The sequence below is a fragment of the Salvia splendens genome, chromosome 4 (assembly GCF_004379255.2).
Source record: "Salvia splendens isolate huo1 chromosome 4, SspV2, whole genome shotgun sequence".
Classification (NCBI taxonomy): Eukaryota; Viridiplantae; Streptophyta; class Magnoliopsida; order Lamiales; family Lamiaceae; genus Salvia; species Salvia splendens.
The window spans coordinates 19386436-19410600 of NC_056035.1; the positions used below are offsets into that span (position 1 = coordinate 19386436).

At 35.9% G+C, this 24165-nt stretch overlaps 2 protein-coding genes across 2 annotated transcripts; both read left to right on the top strand.

Moving 5' to 3' along the window:
* Window positions 1-4565: 4565 nt before the first annotated feature.
* On the top strand, window positions 4566-7949 carry LOC121800790. Its single transcript, XM_042200291.1, has 5 exons — window positions 4566-5050; window positions 5147-5330; window positions 5494-6315; window positions 6931-7044; window positions 7818-7949. The coding sequence occupies exons 1-5, from the start codon at window positions 4566-4568 to the stop codon at window positions 7947-7949; spliced, it is 1737 nt and encodes a 578-aa protein (XP_042056225.1).
* A 9830-nt stretch (window positions 7950-17779) lies between these two features.
* Window positions 17780-18639, top strand: LOC121799991 (zinc finger protein ZAT5-like). Its single transcript, XM_042199533.1, has one exon. The coding sequence runs from the start codon at window positions 17883-17885 to the stop codon at window positions 18540-18542; it is 660 nt and encodes a 219-aa protein (XP_042055467.1). The 5' UTR covers window positions 17780-17882; the 3' UTR covers window positions 18543-18639.
* Window positions 18640-24165: the final 5526 nt, after the last annotated feature.

The following is a 24165-nucleotide window of genomic DNA, read 5'->3' on the forward strand; positions in this document are numbered from 1 at the left end:
TTTCATTTATTTATCATTTATTATATTAATAAAAATTCAATATATAATTTGTATATTTAATATAAAATTGAAAGTTATTTTTTAGTTATCTATATTATAAAATTAATCAATGAAGTGTCGAATTAGGAGTAAAAAAGAGAATAATAGAAATTTTATCGGGTTTTTGGGCCAGCCCATTGGGTTTTCGGGTCTGGCCCTAACGGGTCGCGGGTTAATCGGGTGCGGGCTAATCGGGTTTTAATTTTATCGGCCTAGAAATTTCTAGCCCTAACCCTATAAATTTGGCTGGCTATTCGAATCAGCCCACGGGTTGCGGTCTATATTGACATCCATACTCTAAACCATAGAGTTCACATTTTATGATTTATATTCTATGAGCATGAATTATTTGTGTTCTAGCATGCAATTATGTGTTTAACATGTGAATTGATTATTCTCATAATCTGTCAGATAGATCCTAATATCCAACACCCAATATCCATATTCTCGCCTCTAAATTCTATGTCTGATTTATTTTTTATGCAAGTCTTCCGCTATGCAAGGGACATCAAACCCCAGCTGAGGGGACTTCACATTCCAATAAATTTCTATTATACTTAAATATTATTGTAAATATAATACTAAAAATAAGGTTCATCTTCCCAGAAAATTTACACCTACTTTCTTACACAAACTCGACAATTTTTTAAAACTAATGCCTGAGTCAAAATGTGTACTAAATACGTAAGTTGGTTGAAACATTTCTTTTGGACACGAGAAATAAGAAATTAATGATTAAATGTTAGAGTTGAGAAACAATAAAGTACGAGAGAAAGTGAGTGTAAAAGTATGATGGAGAATAAGGTTTTTGCCAAAAAAACACCCAACTACCTTGGAACTGTCCGAAAAAAAAATACAACTCAATTACCTTGGAAAAAAAATTTCTTAGTCTAGACATACCATTTGACATAATGAGTTGGTATATGTGGCCAACAAATAATTATTTGACTAGCAATACTCTAAAAAAAGTTATATTATAACTATACATGAAAACTAATGGAGGTAAATCTACATTCAATTATTACTTTAAATTATGAAAAAAAATTCAAAATATTTTGAACCTTTGTTAAATAATTTCAACTACATATTGAATCTAATGAGAGTAATATATGCCTGCATTTTAAGCTATTTTTTATTTTAAAATTTGTTAAATTTGCTCTTGCTGCAAAAAAAAGTAAAAAAACATTAAAAATAATTATTATAGTAATATGCTAACAAAATTTAAATTAATATGTTAACAAAATTTAAATTAATTGCCACACTTCGTTATTTATGTAGAATACACGATATTATATGCACAAACCTATATTAAACATAAATAATAAAGTTTGGCCATTAATTTAAATATTGTTGGTATATTATTCATTATTTATAATTATTTTTAAATACCATTAACTTAAAAAATATTGTTGTACATTATTTTTAAATACCATTTACTTAAAAATAATTTAAAAAAAGTACATTACAATTTTAAGTAGCACTATCTTTCATAATTGTTTCTATCAGTATCCACATCCTGAAAGATAACAAATATATCACATAAACTTCAAATGACTTGATTGTTTGCTTTGTTCAAATTTTTGTATTTGAATATAATCTTATTTTTCATTAATCCTATTGTTCTAATAATTTCGCTAACTTTTGTTAGCAAATCATGCAATTTTCTTTTTTATTCAACAAGTATATTATTGATTATTTCAACAAATTTTCTTTTAATTACCCTCACTGCTTGGGCTAGCTATAGCTACACCGAATTGATTTAATTAAGAGTGAACTAAAAGTCCATAACGTTTCCATTTATTTCACTCTAGACCCCTAACAAAAAAAAATATCCTCACAAGTGCCTAACCTTCAACCTAATCACGAATGGGGTTTTTTTAGACGAAAATACCCTTCAGCCCTAAAAGGGCATTTCAGTCAAAGCGCAATTAATCTGCAGTGGCGGCTCTGCAATGATGTCTGCGACGACATGGCGTGATGTGACGGCGCACGTCAGCCGTCAGGGGCGTCAGCGGCTGTTCAGTGGACTACCCATACAATTGCAACATGTGTTGAAGACTTCCTACGTGATTTAACAAAACAAGTTTCAAAAATTGCATAAAGTTTTTGGCTCTATTCAGCATTATTTTCGGCTTATTTTGACTCCCGCCTAAAGTTATAACAAAAAGGGGAGTTTACCGCCTTAAAACTGCAAACCATTGTTTTCATTTCGCCATTCTCCCTGCTCTCCATTGCATGAATGGCTCCTAAAAGGAAGCGAGCTGGGTCCTCAGGTGCTTTCACATCACGAAACTCTCGTCGTAAAAGGGAACCAATACCCCTGCGATCGCCACCACACCGACCACCACCGAGACATGCACCTGTGGTCATTGATGTGGAAGAAGAAACCTGGGATATCCGAGATCCTGCCCTCGATTTTTTCGTCCCAGAGGATGAATATAGTAAGTTAACCTTTAATCCTCGGTTTGTGATTTAGGGTGTACGAAATTGGTTTTTTGTGAATATATATTTGATCAGCCGGATATTGATTTTGTGATTGAGGCTCCATAAATTGATTTTGTTGTGAATTTTGGTTTACTGTTTGGTTTGAGTTTTATATGTGCGTTTATTGTCTTCCTTCATAGGGGATGCACCTGGAAAGTTTTCAGTTGCTTTCCATCATGGAGGTTCATTCTTCTCTACGAATGATGCAAAAAAGTATGTTGGTGGGCATTTGACATACTTCGATTTTTGTAACATAGACAAATTCCAGCTTATAGACCTATCGAGCATGGTATTAAGGTTGAAGTATGATAGGAAGATGATATGTGAGTTCTACTACTGTGACCAAAGTACAGTCATGACTGCGCAGGGGTTTTAATCGGAGGCCCGTTGTTTCCCATTGTTGAGGAAACACATCTGAAGGATTTCCTCAAAGTAGCGTCTACAACGACAAAGTTAGTTCACATCTACGTTGTGGAGATAACCCGGGCTCAAGCCATACTGAAAAAAATGAAGGAAGAAGCGCAAGAGCTTCTTAGTTTCAAGGCGTCTAAACCCCCAGGAGTCATTATTGAAGAGATTGAAGAAGCCACACCGAATGTGCCAAGGCAAAAGCCTAGACCGAAGAGAAAGCAACGGTCTCAGTTTGAAGGGCAACGACATGAGCCTTTAATGATTGGCTGGTATGATAGGGATGTTGAGTTCGAGGAATATCTTACGAAAAGTTTAGAAGATGATTGTGCTCAGAGGAAGAGGGCTGAGGAGGTAGCCAGGCAAAATTTGGCGAAATCATTTGAAGTCGTGTCCCCTGAAGCTCCGGTCTCTGACTTTGGAGAAGTATCAATACATGACGCGGAATTTGTAGCAGAAAAAATATGTGTAGTTGACTATGTTGGAGAAGCAGAAGCTGGAGGTGGAGACTCCCATGCACACGTACAAGAGGTAATGACTTGTGTGATTTGCATATTGATTTTGTACCTTATTTGTGATTTAGTTCTTGTTTGTAATTTAGTCCTGCATTTGTGGTACTGCATTTTGTAGGATGTAGCTACAGCTTCATCTGTTGACCATTCCAATCCGATTGTCGATTCCCATGCACAAGTAGCAGAGGTAATGAATTGGTGTGATTTACATATTGATTTAGTACCTAATTTGTGATTTAGGTCTTGTTTGTAATTTAGTCCTGCATTTGTGGTACTGCATTTTGCAGGATGTAGCTACAGCTTCATCTGTTGACCATTCCAATCCGATTGTCGATGTCACTGAACAGGCGACTGAGTCTGAATCTGTAGTTCACCAACCATCTTCGGTCGGGCCAGGAGCATTTGTAGAAGCAGATGTGTACCGACCGGTATTGGATGATGGTAGTCAACCACAGCCGGACATACGGGTAGACAATGATTTCTTTCCGATCATTGAGGACATTACTCATGAATTGTTCATGCCCGAAGCTGACACCCAAGTGCAAGAGCCAGCTCCAGCTGAAGCAGCGTGTGCAGAACCCGTACCAGTGGTAGGAGATGTACCCCAACAGGCTGATGAAGGAGTTTTTTGTCCGTCAGCCGATTATGTTCCCGATGGATGTCATCTTCATAACGAGGGCAGTAACGACGAAGATGATGATAATGATGTCGGCCACTTTATCTCGTTGGCCAAAATGTGTCGTGATGAACAAATGTTTACCTCGTATTACGAGTCGTTACGTCGGGAACAACGGCCGGAGGAGGTGGCGGGACAAGACGGGATTGAGGAGCCATCGGGCGAAGCAGAAGGGTCTGGCCAAGGCAGCGGCGGGTCCAAGAAAAGGCGAAAGTACTCCCCTGTTGTTGAGAAAAGGAACTCGGCAGACTCAAACCCTCTGTTCGAGCAAGAGAAGGTCGATGAGCTGCAAGATCTCGAGGACCTAGAGGATTTGGAAGGTTTAAGTAGAAAGGGTATCAAGTACACCCCCATTCAAGCTGACAAATGATTAACCAAATTGGAAGCCTTGTGATTTTTTTAAGGATAGAGAATTTTTTTTCAAGGTTATTCGACAGTAAGCAATAATGACGAGACGCCCGGTACATGTGAAGAAGTATGATGGCAAAAGACTTCGTGCTATTTGTAGAGGAAAGTCTTGTGAATGGTATGTATATGCAAGACGGGTCGAATCCCACAACGATACCGATTTTGTTGTTCTGAATATGCAGAGAGACCATGCACACACATGCTCTCAAGTGTTGGATCAGAGATGGCTGACGTCAAAATGGCTAGCTGAGCGATACATGGAGAAGATAAAAGCGAATCCCCATATCCCATTGGCAGCCATAAGGCAGTGTGTGGATGAGGAGTTCGGACTCCAAGTTGGTAGAATGAAGGCGTACCGAGCAAGAGACAGTGCATTGGAAGGTATTTTTGGCAAGGCAGGACTCCAGTATCGGAGACTTTTCGATTACAAAGCTGAACTGGAACGGACGCACGCTGACTCTAGTGTGCACATACATAACGACAACTTCAGGGATCCTGAAGTTGTGAGCCCGAGATTCTTGAGGTTTTACACTTGTCTCGGGCCCTTGAAAAAGGGTTGGATGCGTTTTTGTCGTCCGATTATCTTCTTGGATGCATGTTTCTTGCGTGGTATGTACAGAGGCCAACTTGTGACGGCCATGGGAATTGATCCAAATAATGGTTGGTGGCCTATTGCATGGGCGGTGACTGAGGCCGAAAGCTACGAACAGTGGAAATGGTTTCTAGGCTATCTGGCAGAGGACCTCCTCATACGTGAAAATGCCCCCAGATTTGTCTTCATGTCTGACCAGCAAAAGATATGTGTAATGTGATTTCATTAAAAGGTGTATACGTTGTTTGTGCTTTTTTTAAAAATACTTCACTTGTGATTTTTTAAATATTGTTGTATTCTGAGTGTGATTATAATATTGTTGTATTCTGTGTCAGTGGTTGTGTACATGTAACAATTTGTGGTGAATTTAATAGGGTCTTGCAAAGGTAATCCTTGAGGATTTTCCACAGAACGAGCATCGCTTCTGTGTGCAGCACATATACAACAACTTCAAGAAGCGTTTCATCGGAGAGAATTTTAAGGAGATGTTGTGGGAGCTTGCGTCGAGTACAACCCAGGAAGAGTATGTTGAGCGGATGAATGCACTGTGGATTATATATCCACAAGCACATCAATACCTACTCGGCGTAGCTCCCAAGGAAAAATGGGTGAAGGCTTATTTCTCTCCGCATGTTTGTTGTGATGTTATCCTCAATAATATATGCGAGACCTTTAATTCGAAGATAGCAATTGCTCGTGAGTTGGCCATTGTCACCATGTTGGAGGAGATCAGGACAAGTCAAATGGAGAAGATACAGATTAGAGGCCAGTGGATCAAGACGTACGCTCATGCCATGCCGCCTGTTATCAAAGAGATTGTTGATAAGTATTTGGCGAGGGCTTCTTCATGGAGACCCACATGGAACGGAGAAGATTCTTACCAAGTCTCTGGACCGTCAGGTCAGTACGTAGTGAACATGCGGAAATTTACTTGTTCTTGCAGACTGTGGCAGCTGAATAGAATCCCATGCACCCACGCCATCGCTACAATCAACAAGAATGGTAAGGATGTAGCAGACTATGTCTCCTGCTATTATTTGCGGTCCACCATGACGCTATTGTACGAGAATGTCCTCTACCCAATCAACGGGATGGATAATTGGCCGAAGAACTCAGAAGTTGGATTTGAACTGGCACCTCCTAGGACAAAGCGCCAACGTGGACGGCCAAAAAAACTGAGGCGTGAAGATCTACAGGTTCGTCAGCATGCAAATGGTTCTGAGTCTTTGCGCCGAACCTTTGTACTCAGGTGTCGTCGGTGCGGACAAGATGGGCATAACAGAAGAACATGCACTAATGATCCTCGTGTAGATGCCCGAACCGAAGTTGGACAGAGTTCAAGTTCACAGCCCAGTAATCCAAGTGAGCCACCCACCGTTCCAAGGCCCAACACTCGTCGGGCTACGCGGTCAAGCCAGGAGGTTATGAGGCACCATCACCTTTCGTTTTGATAAGCATTGAAACTCAATTTGACCGGGGTTGTTTGTTGTAGACCAATCCCACTGAATCACGTCCAAGCACTCGTCGGTCTACACGGTCAAGCCAGGTAGTTTTCAACACCCTTGTTGCACTTTTAATTTCCATAAAATCCAGTTAACAATCACAATTTTTTGTGATATTTGTAGGACAATAACACTCTTCGTCGGACCAGGACTCAGCCTCAACATTGTGGCCGTCGAGGGGATCGTGATTGAATACCCGCATAAAAATAAGATTACAATTTTCAGCATTCGGGACATTTTTTTGGTTCTAAAAAGTTCTGAAGTAAGACCTGCACACTCCTTAGTCTTCATGGTCAATTTTCCCTTCAGATCTTTACATTCATCACTTTTCATGCGAAATTTGGCTTCAAGATCACCATGCACAATACTATTGGATCGGAGTTGTTCTTCAAACCTGTCTCGTTCGAGCTTGATTTGTTGAAAGTAAGTGTCTTGGCTTGGCGATAGACCAGCATCAAACCAACGGAAGAATCTGCAATCATCTTCCTTCCAGAATGGACACCGATAGTAACGTCGACCTGGATTAGCCGACGTCCTAGACGTCACCAGCTCGACCGCGACATCGTGACTACAGAGAACAACCGGTGGACGAGGCCAATCCCAATTGAAACTTGAACCGAACGATTGCGTACTTGAAGAAGACATTGCAAGAGCGACCTGAATTGGAAATTCAAACCCAAACATATTAAAGTTAATTTATATGTCATTATTTATGAAATTAATTTCACAAATAAAATTGCACCCCACAGCCGACCACACATAACCCCTAAATTCAAAACAGCCAGCTTCAGCTACAAAATCCACCCACATTCAGCAACAAAATAAACCAAAATTGATCGGACTACAACAAACATCGCCATCTCACGGACAAATAAAATCCCAAAAACAAACCTCGACCCAGCCAAACAACCATAAACCCTACTTTGAATACACCCAAATTCCGCTGCAATTACGACCCAATAAAAATCCCCAAGCCACAGACGAATTTCAGTACGGCAGAAGATAGTACATAAATTGGGATCTTACAACAGATTAAACGGTATAGTTCAAACGACGAATGAATTGATTGTTGAACCATTTTTGCGAGAAGGAAGTGAAGTGAGAGAAGGAAGATGAGAAATTATTTCGCACTCTTAACTATAGACAAAGGAACACGGTAGTTTGTGGACATCAAAATTGAGTTGACCAATGTGCAGCCTATTGTCTGCAAAGTGCATCATCAGAGCGGAGCAGGACTGCGACAGGGAATGGAATTGTCTGAAATGCCCTTCAAGGCAAAACGGCCTTTTGGTCCGAAAAATGGCTACAAATATCTCATTCGTGATTAGGTTGAAGGTTAGGCACTTGTGGGGATATTTTTTTTTGTTAGGGGTCTAGAGTGAAAGAAATGGAAACGTCAGGGACTTTTTATGTAGTTCACTCTTTAATTAAATGAGTGAACTGTCTCAAAAGTCTCTAACTTTTCAAGTTGTGACACTGCAGGACCCTAACAAAGAAAAATATCACCAGAGGACCCTAACATTAAATATAATCACGAATCATGTTTTTTCGGACCAAAATACACTCAGGCCCTAAAAGGGCATTTTTGTCGCTCCATTATACTGTTGAGATGTGATTTCTGCCACATTTTTGTCAGCAACTTCTTACGTAATTTTCTAATAAGTTCTGGTATTTAATACGTAATTAAAATTTCGTCATTATTCATACTTTCTAATTTTTTTATAAAATACATATTTATCATTATCTGCATTAATTAATATGAAAATAATAAAATGAGACCCTTTCTTCCTTATAAACTCATTTTCTGGTATTTTTTGATGTTTCTATTTTCCCTAATTTTCATTTGTTTTTTACCTTGATTTATCGATCGATTTTATTTATTATGAAAGTATCCTAATTTTGCAGTATTAATTTATAAATTTGCATTGTCTTAATTTCAGATACTATTATTAATAAAAAAATCTCCAAGGATTAAATAGCTAATGTCACATGTTAGAATATTTTCAAAATATTACTCATGTTTCAATTTTATCATGAATGACAAGAAACTATGCAAATTTATATATAAAGACTGAATATTCATATGATGTTAAAAAATTTCAGTTAGAGCTAAACTAAAATTCTTAATAAAATATCAATTAATATAAATTCGTCTTAAAGTTAGGCTTAGATTAACAAATTAGTTCGATTAACAAATTAGTTCGATGATATATAATTAAATAATATTTTAAATGTCAGTGTTTTCAAGAAAATAATTACTGTATCATTTAATTAAATGTGAAATATTTTTTTTCTATGTATTATTGATTCAGATTTTATTTCATAAATAAATAACTTCACTTTTCCATATTTTTGGTTGTTTCTCAATGAATTTCCTACATGATATTACTAGTATATTGTTACCACTAACTAGAAATAGAGGAATATAAGAAGTTTTTTTGTGTACAAATATTGACAAAACTTTAATCACTTATGAAGTACCAGAACTTATTAGGAAATTACATAATAAGTTGATGACAGAAATGTGATAGAATTCATATGTCAACGAATTTAGGGATTGACAAAAATTCCCTTCAAGTCATTTGTGCATTTTCGTCCGAAAAGTGGCTAAAAAAACATGATTCGTGATTTTGTTTAATGTTAGGGTACTCTGACGATATTTTTTTTTGTTAGGGACTTGTGGTGTCACAATCCGAAAGGTTAGGTCTTTTGATGTAGTTCACTCTAATTAAATTAATGACATTTAGCACAAGGTTTCGTCACAGCATACGTCACCAAAAAACAAAATTAATTAAACGATTCTATTTTGGTTAGAAAAATATAAGGTTTACAGTGGGAAATGTAGTTTGTAAAGGCACCCGCAGCGGCATCTCGTTGCTGTCTCGGTCTCGTCTCGGTGAGATGAGACAGCAATGGGATGCCGCTGTAGGTCTTCGGTCCCGTCGCTTATCTCGTGGGGGAGAGAGGATCGGCGGGCCTTCTCTCCACGCGCCAGCGCCACGTGGCGAGCTCTAACACGGGGCGTGACGCCCACTCGCAGCCCCGCTAGTGGTCGTCGTCATTGCTGACGTAATAAATATTTAAAAAAAAATTGTTTTTTCCCAAATTTTTTTTTAAATTCCAACGGTAATTTTTTTTTTTCTATAAATACTCCTACTCTTTCATTTTACACACAAACACACTATCCCTCATCTTTTTTTCTTCTCATCACTATCATATCATCTCTCTTTCCTCTCCAATTCTTCTCCCAAATTTAATCCATTCATGGATCCATTTGAGCAAATGCATCGAATAATGGAAGAATCGCTAGAAGAAGAGTGACGTAGGGAGGAGGAGGCCGCCGCTGCGCGTCAAAAGCGACCCCAGAAATACATCCATCGTGACCGGGAGGAAGCCGCCGCAAGGTTAGTACGAGATTACTTTTGTGTGATACCTACTTACGTCGTCGTTTCCGCATGCGGCGGGAGTTATTTTTTCATATCGCAAATACATTGGTGCCATGGAAGAGTACTTCCAAGAAGGGTTCGACGCTACTGGCCGTCCCAATCTCACGACGCTGTAGAAATGTACTGCAACAATCCGTCAGCTTGCTACTGGACAAACGACGGACTTGTTCGACGAGTACTTGCACAATGGGGATAGCACTGGGAGACTGTGTTCGATGAACTTCTGCAAAGGCGTCCGAGCAGCCTTCACCGACGAATTCCTGAAGAAGCCAAGCACCGCAGATTGTCAGTTTCTGCTCTAACTTCACGAACAAGCGCACGGATTCCGCGGGATGCTTGGCAGAGTCGATTGCATGCATTGACAATGGAAGAATTTCCCTGTGGCGTGGAGGGGATCATACACGAACGGCCACAAAGGCACCTACCCCACCGTTATACTCGAGGTCGTTGCCGACTACTGGCTATGGAGTTGGCATGCATTTTTCGGGGTCCCAGGATCGAACAACGACATCAACGTGCTCAACCAATCCGACCTCTGTACCGAAGTTTTGAATGGTAAAGCGCCGGCCATCAACTTCACCGCTAACAACCGTCAGTTTAAAATGGGGTACTATCTTGCCGACAACATCTATCCGAAGTGGCCAACCTTCGTGAAGACGTTCAACAGGCCGATAAATGAAAAACATGCTCTTTTTGCGTAGAAGCAAGAGGCTGCTGGCAAGGATGTGGAGAGAGCGTTCGGGGTTCTACAAGCTCGATTCAACATTATCAAATCCCCGGCCCGTACGTGGTTTATGGAGAATATGGTCGGCATCATGTATATGTGCATAATCTTGCACAACATGATTGTCGCCGACGAAGGACACGTAATTGGTTCGATCTAGAAACTGCGGGAAGCTCTTCCGCAAGTAGTCCGCCTCGCAGTGGAGTGCATCCTTCTTTGCAAGAGCGAATATCTGTTCGGGAAAGGACACGTAATTCTATGGCCACGCCCAACTCCAGGAGGATCTAATGGAGCACATTTGAGTAAAATTTGGCAACCGTTAGACGATCACCGAATCACTTTCCATGATTATGCGGATTTCAATAAATTGTAATATTAGGATTTCAATTATGTATTTTTCGTATTTTCGGATGTTGTAATTTTTGTGAATTTTAATGATTTTATGAATTATTAATATTAATTTAATATTTTAATGAAATATTAATTCAATTTGTTAGAAATACAAATAAAAAATGAAATTGAATGAACAGTTAATGGATGAGATGGTTAAGAGATGGATGGATACAGGTGTTGTCTCTTAGTTAAGAGATTGGTTAAAAAGTGCAGTGGGGCTATGAATAGTGAATGGATGAGACGGTATTGGGAATCCGTGGATGGCCTAAAAGTTTTAATCACTCTTACCCTTTGAATCAATGCAATAAGTGCAACTTTTTGTGAAATGGAGTTGGACCACATGAGGGGAGACTTGCTATTAATATTATGTTTTTTTTCCCATAGGTATTCAGTAATGTATAACTATTCTTCTCATGTCTATTATCTATCAACTCTAGAATTTTCCAACACACGACTCAATTGTCATTTCAGATAACGATGTTTCCGTAGCTTAATTGAGTTTCTTTTTGGGCCAAAACGACCCATTGGGCCTAATAAACGATGGGTTTCCATCCGTAGGTCTTATTCACTATGTATATGACATGAATTCCATCCAAATACATAATCTACTGCTCTCTAACTCATTTTTCTATTTTGAAAAGTTGATAATTAAATTATTTGTATTTTTAGCAAAAATAATTATATCTATTATTTTATTCCTTCTTCATTTCTCTTCCTTTGTGCACTGTCTACTTAACAAACTATTTTTAATCTCCATGTTGAAAAGAAGTGATTCTATTAACTAGGAACTGAAGAAATACATAAATGCATCCTTTTTGTGACATTCTTTAACTGAAGTTAAAAAATATCAACGGGACAATCAAAATCAGATTGGATATAAAATACTACTCATGATATTGTGTGTAACAAATTATATTGAGTTTATCAATATCAGATTGGATATAAAATATGCTACACAAGCATTCTAAGTTTTAACATCACTTAGTAAATACTACTCCAGTCAAGGTGAAATGAAACCGAATTCTATCAATAACTTACTATTTAAAGGGCGCCAAATTTGTTTCTACTCTGTTTAATTTTACGCTTAAGAAAGAAATTAGAAAACCACAAACATAATTTTCTAAGAATGCTTACAAGTTACTGTTTGGAAGAAGAATCAAATTTAGAATTAAAAACATTTATTTGGAATAAAATATCAATAAAGGAGTATCTAACTTATCCATATTTTATCGGATAAACTTGCCTTAATACATAGACTCTCAACTACTTCATTAAAACAAACACACACAGAGAGATCCATACCAAACTGGGCCGTTTGAAGATCCGGAATTTGATACGGACTTGTGGAGGTTTTAAATATTTATATCCATTATAATGTGTGTATATTTTATTGCCAGAGTTGAAAATTAAATTAAATGACTGAATAATTTTATTTTCAGAAGGAGCTACAGCTACTTATCATAGTTTTATATGTAAAGAATACACTGCAATATCAATCGCCGTCCTTTTACCAACACAATGAAACAATAAATAAATTAACTAAGTTGCAAAGTATACTTCACAGCCCACGACCAGAACTGGCCCAATCAGCCCACTTGCCACAGAGCAGACCGACCAGCCCGATTTAACCTCAGCACCTCCCAGCGATCCAAGCTCGCCCAAGAGTCCGGATCAGGGAGTCACGGAACGTCCACGGAGCCAGACATGACGTCTCGAGCGTTTCTAGGATTATGTTGCCAATGTCGGATCCAGGACTAGAAAACGGAGGAGACGGAATATAAAGTATTAGCTTGATTTAGTGTAGACGTGGCTATTTTTTTCAGTGTTCGGGGCGACGCCGGAGGTAAACTGATACGTTCAATATTCCATATCTCTTTCATACTTGCATTATTATTTAGTTGCATATCTTTTCCATATCTTTTGTCTTGCTCATTAAGTTAGTATCCCTATTATAAATAGGGCTATTGTTATTCTCTTTAAGGAATGAACGAAATCATAATATTTGTCTTTCATCTTTATTTAGTTTTCCGTTTAGAATTTTCGATTGTGGACAGAGCATGGTTTCTTTGCGACTTTCTTTATCTTTTTTCACTTGATAAGAGTTCTCCCCTTATCATAAACGGAGGGGGCGGACATTGTAATTGAAACAGAAATATACAAATATAACAGTCCCAGTGTTCATATAGAACTGAAATTACTATATAGGAGTAAGTCTTACGGGCATCTCCTTTTATTACCAATTGATTTTAGGATGCAACCCATAGATTTCGATCATGGTATCAGAACGGGTCGCCGACTGTGGGCAAAATTTAATTGACCAGTAACATATCATGGCTAAAACCGAAAAATGACTGACCCAGCAGTATATCCGGACTTAAAATTTGGGCAAGTGGTCCAACCGTTCGGAGAAAAAAATGTGCTAGTAGTCCAATAAAGATACAAAAAATAAAAATAAAAATTGGGCCAGTGGTGTAGCGAATAGAAAAAGTCCAACCCCACCAAGATTGACCTTGAAGGGAATTGAGAAAGAGTGTTGGCAATTGAAATTATATATACAAATATAATAATTTCACAACTGAAATTACTATATAAGTCTCATAAATCTTTCCTGCTATTACCGATTGATTTTAGAATAAAATCTATGGGTTTCTATTAAAGATTGCCATAGGCCCATATGTAATGGATATGCATACTTTTATAACTGGCCGATTGATTTTAGAATAAAATCCATGGGATTCTATTAAAGATTGCCATAGGCCCATATGTAATGGATATGCACACTTTTATAACTCGTAAAAAAGAAGTTCATGCTTATATAGGTTCTATACAAATTTAAAGAATGCCAGAATTTCTAAGTATACCAAGTATAACCAAATTTCATTTTGATTTATTTTTATTTTCGGGAAAAAGGAAAGAATAAAAATAAATGCTTTACGTACTAGATTGAAATATACATGCTGGCACTGCGTTCCCTCTCGCATACTCGTAGACTATACGTATTGTCGCGTTATACGCCAAGAATATCTCCCAATTTAATCAATTTCAAAGTATTACAATAATACAGTCCACCGCCCAAAACTCCGACCTGAATAATTAATTTTGGAGCTTCTTATTTTTGCTGTTTTATACATCTAAATGAATTGTTTTGCTCTTTTTTTTATTGTTAGATATCTATGTCGATAGCTCAATAGACTACTACTACTACTATAATTCATTGTTTTTGTACGAATACAGTACTTTTTTCTTTGAGTGAAATATGCACAGTAAAAATGGATAGAAGAAACTAATTTCAGAAATTTTCTGCACATAATATACTATAGTAAGTTGCATGTTTTCTGCGACCCTACATATATACAAAGCGTGAATATAAGACTAAATATATCAAAATTAAGACTAAATAAGGACTATTAGATCAAAAAATGGATGATGGAGATCTAAGGTTCTCGGCGGTCATTAGTTTAATGTGAATATGACAATAAGGACAAAATGATCTAAACTAAAAAGTACTATAAAGTACTTCTTTAGTTACATAGAAAGATGACATATTTCTTTTTTCATTCGTATCGTATAAATAGTCCATATCTATTTATACTAGCTTTTTTTCTTCATCTTTTACTTTATCATTTATGGACCCACCATCCATTACACAATTTCAACTATTTTTTTCCTTCTATTTTATTATACTACCACTTACGCTTTGATGCAGTTCTAGAATATAAAACTTGGTGGCTAAGCAAGTTATTATTTTTGTTTTATTTATTTTCTAGTTAATAGAATTAGTAGATGAAAAATATTAGGAGGGATTGTTTTTCCTTCTACAAAATTAGGTTTTTCTTTTTTACTTATTTTCCTTTTACTTATTTTCCTTTACGATTTATTTTTCCATAAGTTTAGGATTTGCCTTTGCTTATATAAAGGCTTCATTGTTGAGCTAAAAAGACATATTTTGATTAATAATATTATATTCATTTTTCACAGAAACTAGGGTTTCTTTGATTAATTATCCGTTCAGTCTATTTCTCCATACGTTCTGCATTCATTTGCATTATTCTAGAACTGCATCACGCATTAAGACATTTGTCAATCATAAGTGACCTATGTCTATGGGACGAAGGGAGTATTATATGTGCATATACAATTCGAAAGTACACATATTTTTAACATTATATACACGACAGTATTTAGGCATTACATGCATTGCACTTGGTTCACATCACTGCAACTACTTAATTAGATCACCACTGCTCGCAAATTCGAAGAATACACTTAAAAACACATTTTTTCTGAGTTATATATTGAACTTAGTGCATTATGTACATTGGCTTAGGACATCATAACAATGCAATTAAGAACATTATACAAATTACTTTTAATTTGATAGTATATGGTATGTAAAAAAATAATTTAAATCAAGAGATTTATATAAAATTTAAGGATAATTGCAATTTAATTCATAACTTTTTTGATTCATTTTTAGTCAATCTCGTAACTTTTGAATCTGGAATATAAAATCACAACTTATGAACTTTTCTCAACCGTCCTCACATTTGTTCAAAATTGAAATGAATGTGACAACATTAAATATGATATGAAAAGAAAATGATGTTATTTTTGACATAAACTACGTCGCTATATTTTGGGTATTGTTAAAAGATGTCGATATATCTAAATCAACGTGGTTTTGTTTTCGCATCATATTGATTTTGTCATACTCCCTCCGTCCACGAAAAATAGGACACATTGTGAATGACATTAGTTTAAATGTGAAATTGGTAAAGTAAGAGAGAAGGGAAAAAAGTAAGAGAAAAGTAGTGTTCGTGGAATGTGAGGTCCGTATTATTAGTAAGAGAGCGGAGAACAAAGTAAAAGAGAAGTTATTGAAAACTTTCCATTTTTAAATGTGTTTTTTTTCGTAGACAACCAAAATTGGTAAATGTGCTCTATTTTTCATGGACGGAGGGTGTATTAATTTCAATTTTTGACTAACTGTGGAATAATTGAGAAAAATTGAAAAGTTGTGATTTTACATTCCAATTTCAAAAGTTATGGGATTTTCCAAAGTCAACCAAACGTTATGATTTCAATAATAATTATTCCCAAAACTTAAGTTCTTTTAGAATATTTTTTGTGATTTTTAAGGATCGTTAATTGTCATTGAAAGTAACTGTAACATGCCATATTAACAATTCTAAAAATTGACAACATTATAACAATGGGTCGTATGCATTATCTACAGTGCACGAAGACATTATTCAAATGAATCTATAAGATCAACAATTTTTATATATCTACAAAAAGATTAATCACTGATTTAACTATACTACATAAATCATATAAATATTTCACATGGTGCATTTTAGACGATCAATCATCTTATCTAAGAACTCTAGTTTAGCTGTAATTTTAATGCTATAAGAATAAATTTTGATTTGATTCATTCCCTATAAATTTTGATTTGATTGATAGTTGGTCACAGCCCCTTTAGTACCCCCTTATATATGGTCTGTTCAAGATGCTATGAATTTCTATCAACTATGTCTGGATGTGTGTGTGTGTGTGTGACATAGTACTTATTTTTTACAAATTCATCTATTACGTAAATTGTACAATCCTAGAAGTTTTCCAAACATAATTCTTTGGGGCGTAATTGGAGCAGAGAAATAATTGATATTCCTCCATGCCACAAAGTGAACGTGCTATTATTCCATGCTTTACCAACTCTAATCATTGGCTAAAGTCATTAGCGTTTTAATAAATTATTAATAATTTATTACGCAGCCGGCGTGGTTGTATCCACTTAGCACGTACTATTATTCATCACTAATGTTAGAGTACATAGTAAGTGCATGGCAACTGCGCAATTATTTTTTTCTAATTAATGATATTGACAAATAATACCTTAATCACTAAATGACAATATTTGAGATTGCTTTCAATGAAATCTAGTAAGTACTAGTATTTATTTTATCCCATATACCAGTGTTAGTATAAATGTATATTTATGACTTAGAATGACATGGCAATAATACTAACCCAATGACCTAAATCATGAAGTATATAGTGTTCCTGAATTTATTGGAAAAGGAAGTGATTTACTTTTGAATTTCACAACAAAACCAAAATTCAACAAATCAACTCAAATCTTGCATTTCTACCAATCTTCAATTGTCTGATCTAAATGCATCTTAATTATCTGACTTTAATGCAATCGTTAGTTGAGTTTGTGAATCTTACAGCTAGGAGAGTGATAAATTAATTATAAGCAGTGAATTGGTTGGAACTTGGAAGGACAAATTTAATATACACATACGTATTCATTTATGAATGTCTACATTCACATTTGACAAATAAATAAATAAATAAAAGAATAGAAGAAGAAGAAGAAGAAGAAGTGGGGGTGGTGAATTGTGTGGTGCCAGGCTTGCACTCTAATTCATCACAAGGAATCGTTCCCAAAAAGTAATGCGTTTGCTTCAAAGCCAACCGATTTTCACTCCATTGCCATCACAAACCACCTCAACCATTATATAATTCCATCTTAAGTTGAGACTACAAGAAAAGAAGAACATCATTTTCACCTTTCCACTTCCAAAATTCTATATATAGAAATTACAAACTACATATCTTCACCACCCAATTATATTAACTACCTCTCTTCCTTAATTCCTTTCCATTCCAATTCCCAACCAAAAAAAGCCATGCTACAAGAAGTCGCTATGGTCAAGGGCAAGAGGAGCAAACGGCCTCGCTCGGCCTCCCCGCTCACCTTAACCATCGCCAGCACCTCCTCCTCCAACGCCGTTGTAAGCGACGCCTCGCCTTCTCACTCCAGCCGTAACGACGAGGAGGAGGAGGAGGAGGAGGAAGACATGGCCAACTGTTTGATCCTCTTATCCGAAGGTATATTGCCACCACAACAACCACGTGCGTCTGCAGAAGTTTACCAGTGCAAAACGTGCAGCAAGTGTTTCTCGTCCTTCCAAGCATTGGGTGGTCACAGAGCCAGTCACAAGAAGCCGAATAAGCCAACAAGCCTAGAAGAAAAGAAGCAATTGAGTGACGAAGACACAAATCTCTCACTGCAAATAATTTCACATAGACCGGTGTCGTCCGGCAGCCCCAGGGTCCATGAGTGCGCCATATGCGGCGCGGAATTTGGCTCGGGGCAGGCGCTGGGCGGACACATGCGCCGGCACAAGCCGATTCCGGGAGTGAAGAAGGCGAGGAATAACGTGTTGTCGTTAGACCTCAATCTTCCGGCGCCGGAAGACGATCAGCCGGAATCTATGTTTCCTTTTGCGGCAAAGGAACAAGTCATAGTCTTTGCTGCTTCGCCGTTAATTGATTGCCATTATTAAACTGGCAGATTACAGATTTAATTCCTTGTATCCATTCTTTCTTTGGTTACTTTTTTTTATTTTATTTTAAAAAAACTTACTGATTCTACCGATTTCACATGAAAGGTAGTGAAATTCGTTGACACTGTTTATTACTCTCTCGTTTCATGTTTAAATGTTCCATATTTAACTGGTACGGATTTTAGGAAATAGTTTGAATTTATGTAGTAAGTGGGTAGAAAAGTTAATGGAATGAATGCCTACTTTTATATATTGATTTTATAATAAAATATGAGTGGAATGTATGACTCACTTATCAAATACAGTATAAGTAAAATGAATATTTATTATTGGACGGACAAAAAAGGAAAATGTGATATTTAATATCGTGCGGACGCAGTAGTATTCAATATTCATACGCTCTTGAATGTGGTTGATTTTTCTACAAATTGCCAAAATAAGTTCATCACGACTAGATTCTTAAAAAATTGCTACCTTAATTGTTGAATGCTCAAGATTATTACAAGTCATAAATAGTTGTCAGGATTACCTAAATTGCAAGGCTAAAAATTAGTTTTAGTGATTATGATTGCCTGCACCACGACATGGAGTATATTAGGTCAGTTCTGTTAATTTAAAACTAAAATTGGCTATAGTCATAGAGATATTGGCCATATCGTTATAATTTAGTAATATTTTAATTTTCTTATGATGTGTATTGTTTTTGTTAAAATATGGCTACTAATAGGATTATTATAGTTTGAGAGTCTTTCTGTATTGTGTGTCAGCAATGTTATTTATCACCGAAAGGGGTATATATTTGGAACAAGTCATATGTCAATAACGTTTTAGGGATAGTGACAGCAGCCTGCTCATATTCGGATGAATTAATTATAGACATACATGTTTAATTATAGACATATATGCGTGCAGGGGTGCATTATATTGCTAACTCATCAACGCAGTGTATTAAAAATGTCAACGTGATGATATAAAAATATCAACACAGTATATTGAAATGTCAACAAAATTATGTGTTGACATTTTAATGTCGTCGTGTTGACATTTTTAATATATTCACTGCGCTGATGAGTTAACAGAGTTAACAACTTAAGAAAGTAAGCAATTGATCACACCCCTATGCGTGCGGTCTAGTATAGAACAATTAATACCTGAGATCAAAGGTCGCATGAGGTTCGAATCTACCGTGACTCAAGACCTTTATATTCAGTTCCTTTAACAATTTTTTTTTATGAATTATAATATGATCTGCGACTATATGATACGATGAAGTGTTCTAATCTTGCATTCTTGATCTGCGAGAGAGAGAGAATATTTGTATTAACCTAAATTAAAAATGCCCATGGAGAAAAAGGATTAACTGAACCTTATATGCATATATGTTTAAGAATGAATATTTAGTGTTTTTATAAAATTTTCGTTATATAGTTTTCCCTATCTATAATACAACGAAGATTTGGTTTGAATTTTTTTTATTAAATTATGTAATTTTTTTATAATTATTATAGTCCAAAATTTTGTATTCTAATTAAATTAAAATATGCGAAAAAATAAAAAAAAATTATTTGTGGCTTGTCCACTATTGTGGTGGCAAGTTTTTTTGGAGTAGCCACGTTTCTTGGCCTTGACCAAGTTTTGGTGGTTTGGGCTTGTCCTTTGGCTCCACTATTGTGGATACTCTAATATAGCACTAAAGCTGCCCGAGTCCTCCACAAAAGTCAATATGTAGGGATATAAATATCATTTAATTATTAAGGTAAAAATGACGCTATAGTTTACTGAATTATTTAAACAAGCTAGTTTTCACAATAATTAGCATTACTAAAGTATCTATTTCCATCTCTTAGCTAGTATGGTTAAATATTGATTAGATGGAATAGGTTTTGAATGAATATTTTGGCAGCTAAAGCGATACAGCCTACTGAAATTACGTAGTTGGAGAAACATTAATTTGTTTGGACAAATGGGCGAAGGTTACTTACTATGGTAGGAATTAGGAAATAATAATAGGGGATATGTGGATTGGATTCAATTGAATTGAATTATATCCACGTGATGGGTAGTTATTCAAATTCCATGTTTTATGGGGATCTTCCACAAACACTCATTCAATGTAACATATGCAGCCTCAGTAATATGGTACTCTCTGTCCCATAAAAGATGTCACGTGAGATGTCACGAGATTTTATTTTGCGTAGAAAGAGAAAATATAATATGTATATTATTGTGAGATAATTTTTTTATAAAAATAGAAATATGACATTTTTAATGAGATAAATTGAAAATGAAGGTGAAATATCTTTTATGGGACGAAAGGAGGAGAAGATAGTAGTACTTAATTTGTTTATCATTTGCCCACTACACTACCGTTATTAGGCACTCGTCACTCACCACAACCAAAAGCTAAAATGCACATGCTTCTCTCTGTAACCTAATAAATTTATGAACCCTAAGCTATTGAATTGAATTATAAGTTAACTTAATTGGAGTACATAAATGTGGTTATGTATACTCCACTACATGTGGAAAGACAGCCTATACATGGTTCATTCCTTTGAGTTAATTTGACAAGGGTTTTACGCATTGTGTTTGCTTAATTAAGGGTGGCTCCGCTGTTGATGGACTATCCAATTAGTTGGGTTGAATAAACATATGTATATTCCACCTCTATGTATAGCTGTCTATCATGAAATTTATTGGCTTCATAGTTGGATATGCCATACTCCACAATTTTAAGGCTTCAATTTTGACCTTCCATGTCCTCATTTTCAGTCACACATAAATAAAACCATTGTCATGACACCCAATCAATACATTGGAATCATATAAATCTCATAATAAGCTTTATTCCTTATATTTTTAAACAGTTCAGATACCTCAGCTGCCCCCAGAAGCAAATTGATTGTCACACTAGTTTAAATAATAGTACCACTCAACCAATGCACCATTTACAGAATGCTACAGCTTTAATTAAATAACATTAACAACCAATTTCTTAGCTAAACTTGTTATTTATGTTCAGTTTCATTTGTTTTTATACTTTTCCGTTCCACGTTACTTAGTATTTTTCTGTTTGTCCTCATCCCAAACTACTTATGCTATTTCTACCTTAAGTGAAAATTAGGGTATCTAATTAATATAATCCATATGTCCCAATAAATATGAAACGTTTGTTTTTCGTCACATGATTTTATGTAATGTTGTTTTGCGAGTTAAAGAAAAGAGAGGGAAAAATAGAGATAAAGTTATTTCTATTTTAGGAAACTTTTCATTTTTAATGGGACAACTCAAAAAGGAAAACGTTTCATTTTTAGTGGGACAAGGGAAGTATATGGTAGTTAATTCAGTTTTCCCTTATTAACTGATTTTTTATTAGACTTAAAATACTAATTTAATTATACTAAAAAATCAATCTCAAATTTACGACCTAAAAAGAAAAGTACGAGTGACATGAGACAGACTTCGGTAATTTCTTACGTATTGTTAGGCCATCCGCTATGGAGACCCAGGTGGAACGGAGACCCAGGTGGAACTCCATTGCAACGCATCAAACAATGCGGCCGCCCACCGTTTCACCCCATACGGCGCAAAGTTAGGCTGAGCGGTAGTTTTACAGCACTATTGTGGTCCAGTGGTGGCCGCAAAGCTATTTTATAAATTGATGACTTTTATTTATAATAAATTAACTTTTATTTTTAAAAATAATATTACAAAAATTTATCATGGTCAATTTGAAATTAGACCCATGAATTAGTATGCTTGATGGTTGTTGATGGGGTTTGGTGCCCCTGCACAACGAAAGTCATGCATTCACCAATAAATCGTACATATGGATCTATTTGATAGATTATGAGATCAATTACTCACATGTTAAACAATGAATTGCATGCTAGAACGCAAATAATTCATGTAAAATGAATTAAAACCTAAATCATGAATTTTCTGCGATTTAGAATTACCGATCTGATTCTCCAAAGAATTGACGATTGCTTGCGCCTTCTCCACGTGATGTTCTTCGTACTCAACCACGAAACTTCTAATCTGTATCCCGAACTCAGAATCTAACCTTCAGGTGGGCAAAGCTTGTCAGAATCAAAAGGACTTAATTAGAGAGGAGATAAGATTTCAGATCTAGAGAGAACTGGAAAAAACCGTTCTCTCCATAGGGGAGAACAAAAATTATATGTTAATTAATTCTAAATCTTCCTTCTAATCTCCTTTTATACTGAGTTATGATGGGCTAGATTAAGGATCCATGGAGGTTGGACTTGGGCCAAATCTGATGGACTTTTAATAATTAAATTGAGTCCCAATTTAATACAGGTCCGACAGAATATTATTATCATCCACTATAATATAATAATATTGATTGCCCGTCCAATCCCAAATTACGAGTAATCCGGGCTTTACCTCTTTAATTTATTATTTCCCGTGTTTAAGATATAAATATTCATTAATTAATTTAAGTCCGCTATTTGACTTTAATTAATTAATATCTTTTTCCAAGTGTTGTCTAGTTCAAAAACATTATTTATTATTCTGGAATAAATTCCAACCGGTCGGGTTTCTGAATAATAAAACCTTTTTTGAACACCTTTTGAGGATATTATCAAACTGGACTCACCCAGCACACGATTCATTGCAATAACATTACTAGCACCTAGATCTAGATATTGATCACCATTACCCAAGATATCAGGATTCTTGGATTGCCAAAAATCCGCACCATTTGATAAATCAAAGTAGTGCACAATCAATATCGTATGCTCAATGTTATGTCAACAATGATTAAGAAATAACAATCATCGAGACCTCGTCTTTCAGTAAATAGCAAGAAAGACTTATCTCGACTGTTAGATCCTTCAGTGCTATACCACATCAGTGTCGTTTATTTCCTAAGGTAAGGAAATATGCGGACTGACACTGCAACCTTTCACGATAGGTAGCCAAAGTCTATCTAGGTTGTGAAATTCAGTTTCTCTTCTACAAAGGACCGACTGCATCACCTTCTGTGAACGTCGTTCACGACCAGTCTACTATGTAGAAGAATTAGACTTGTTTGCTTCTTATACATTTAAATGTTTGAGAAACATCTTATAAATGCATAAGCAAACACCAATGCGATAAAATTACTTCTTCTCGCATTGGGTTAAAAGTGGATTGTAGAGTTTATTATATACAAGCAATTTTTTTTAATGAAACTCATATATTAAGAAAGAGGAAATTACAAATAAACTCCTATAGAAAGGAGGAAATTACAATTGATGTCAAGAGGACTCGAACTCGGCACCTCTTACAATAATGTCTAAGTTCATTGACGCTAGGACAAAGGCTCTGGACTTATATACAAGCAATTCTATCTGTGTAACATGCTCAAAATATGCTTTTCAGTATACAAATTGTAACAGTTCTCCTACTCTAGAATCATCTTTCTTTCTGTTGCGGACAATGTTAGCTATCAGTTCATGGTTCAATCAATCAGAGTAGTCCAACTGAATTATTGCACGCCCTCCGGCCCATAAAATAGAGACATTTTCATTTTTCATCCGTCCCATAAAAATAGTTAATTTCTATTTATGGAAATTTCCCCTCAATTCATTACTCATATACATTAATTTATTTA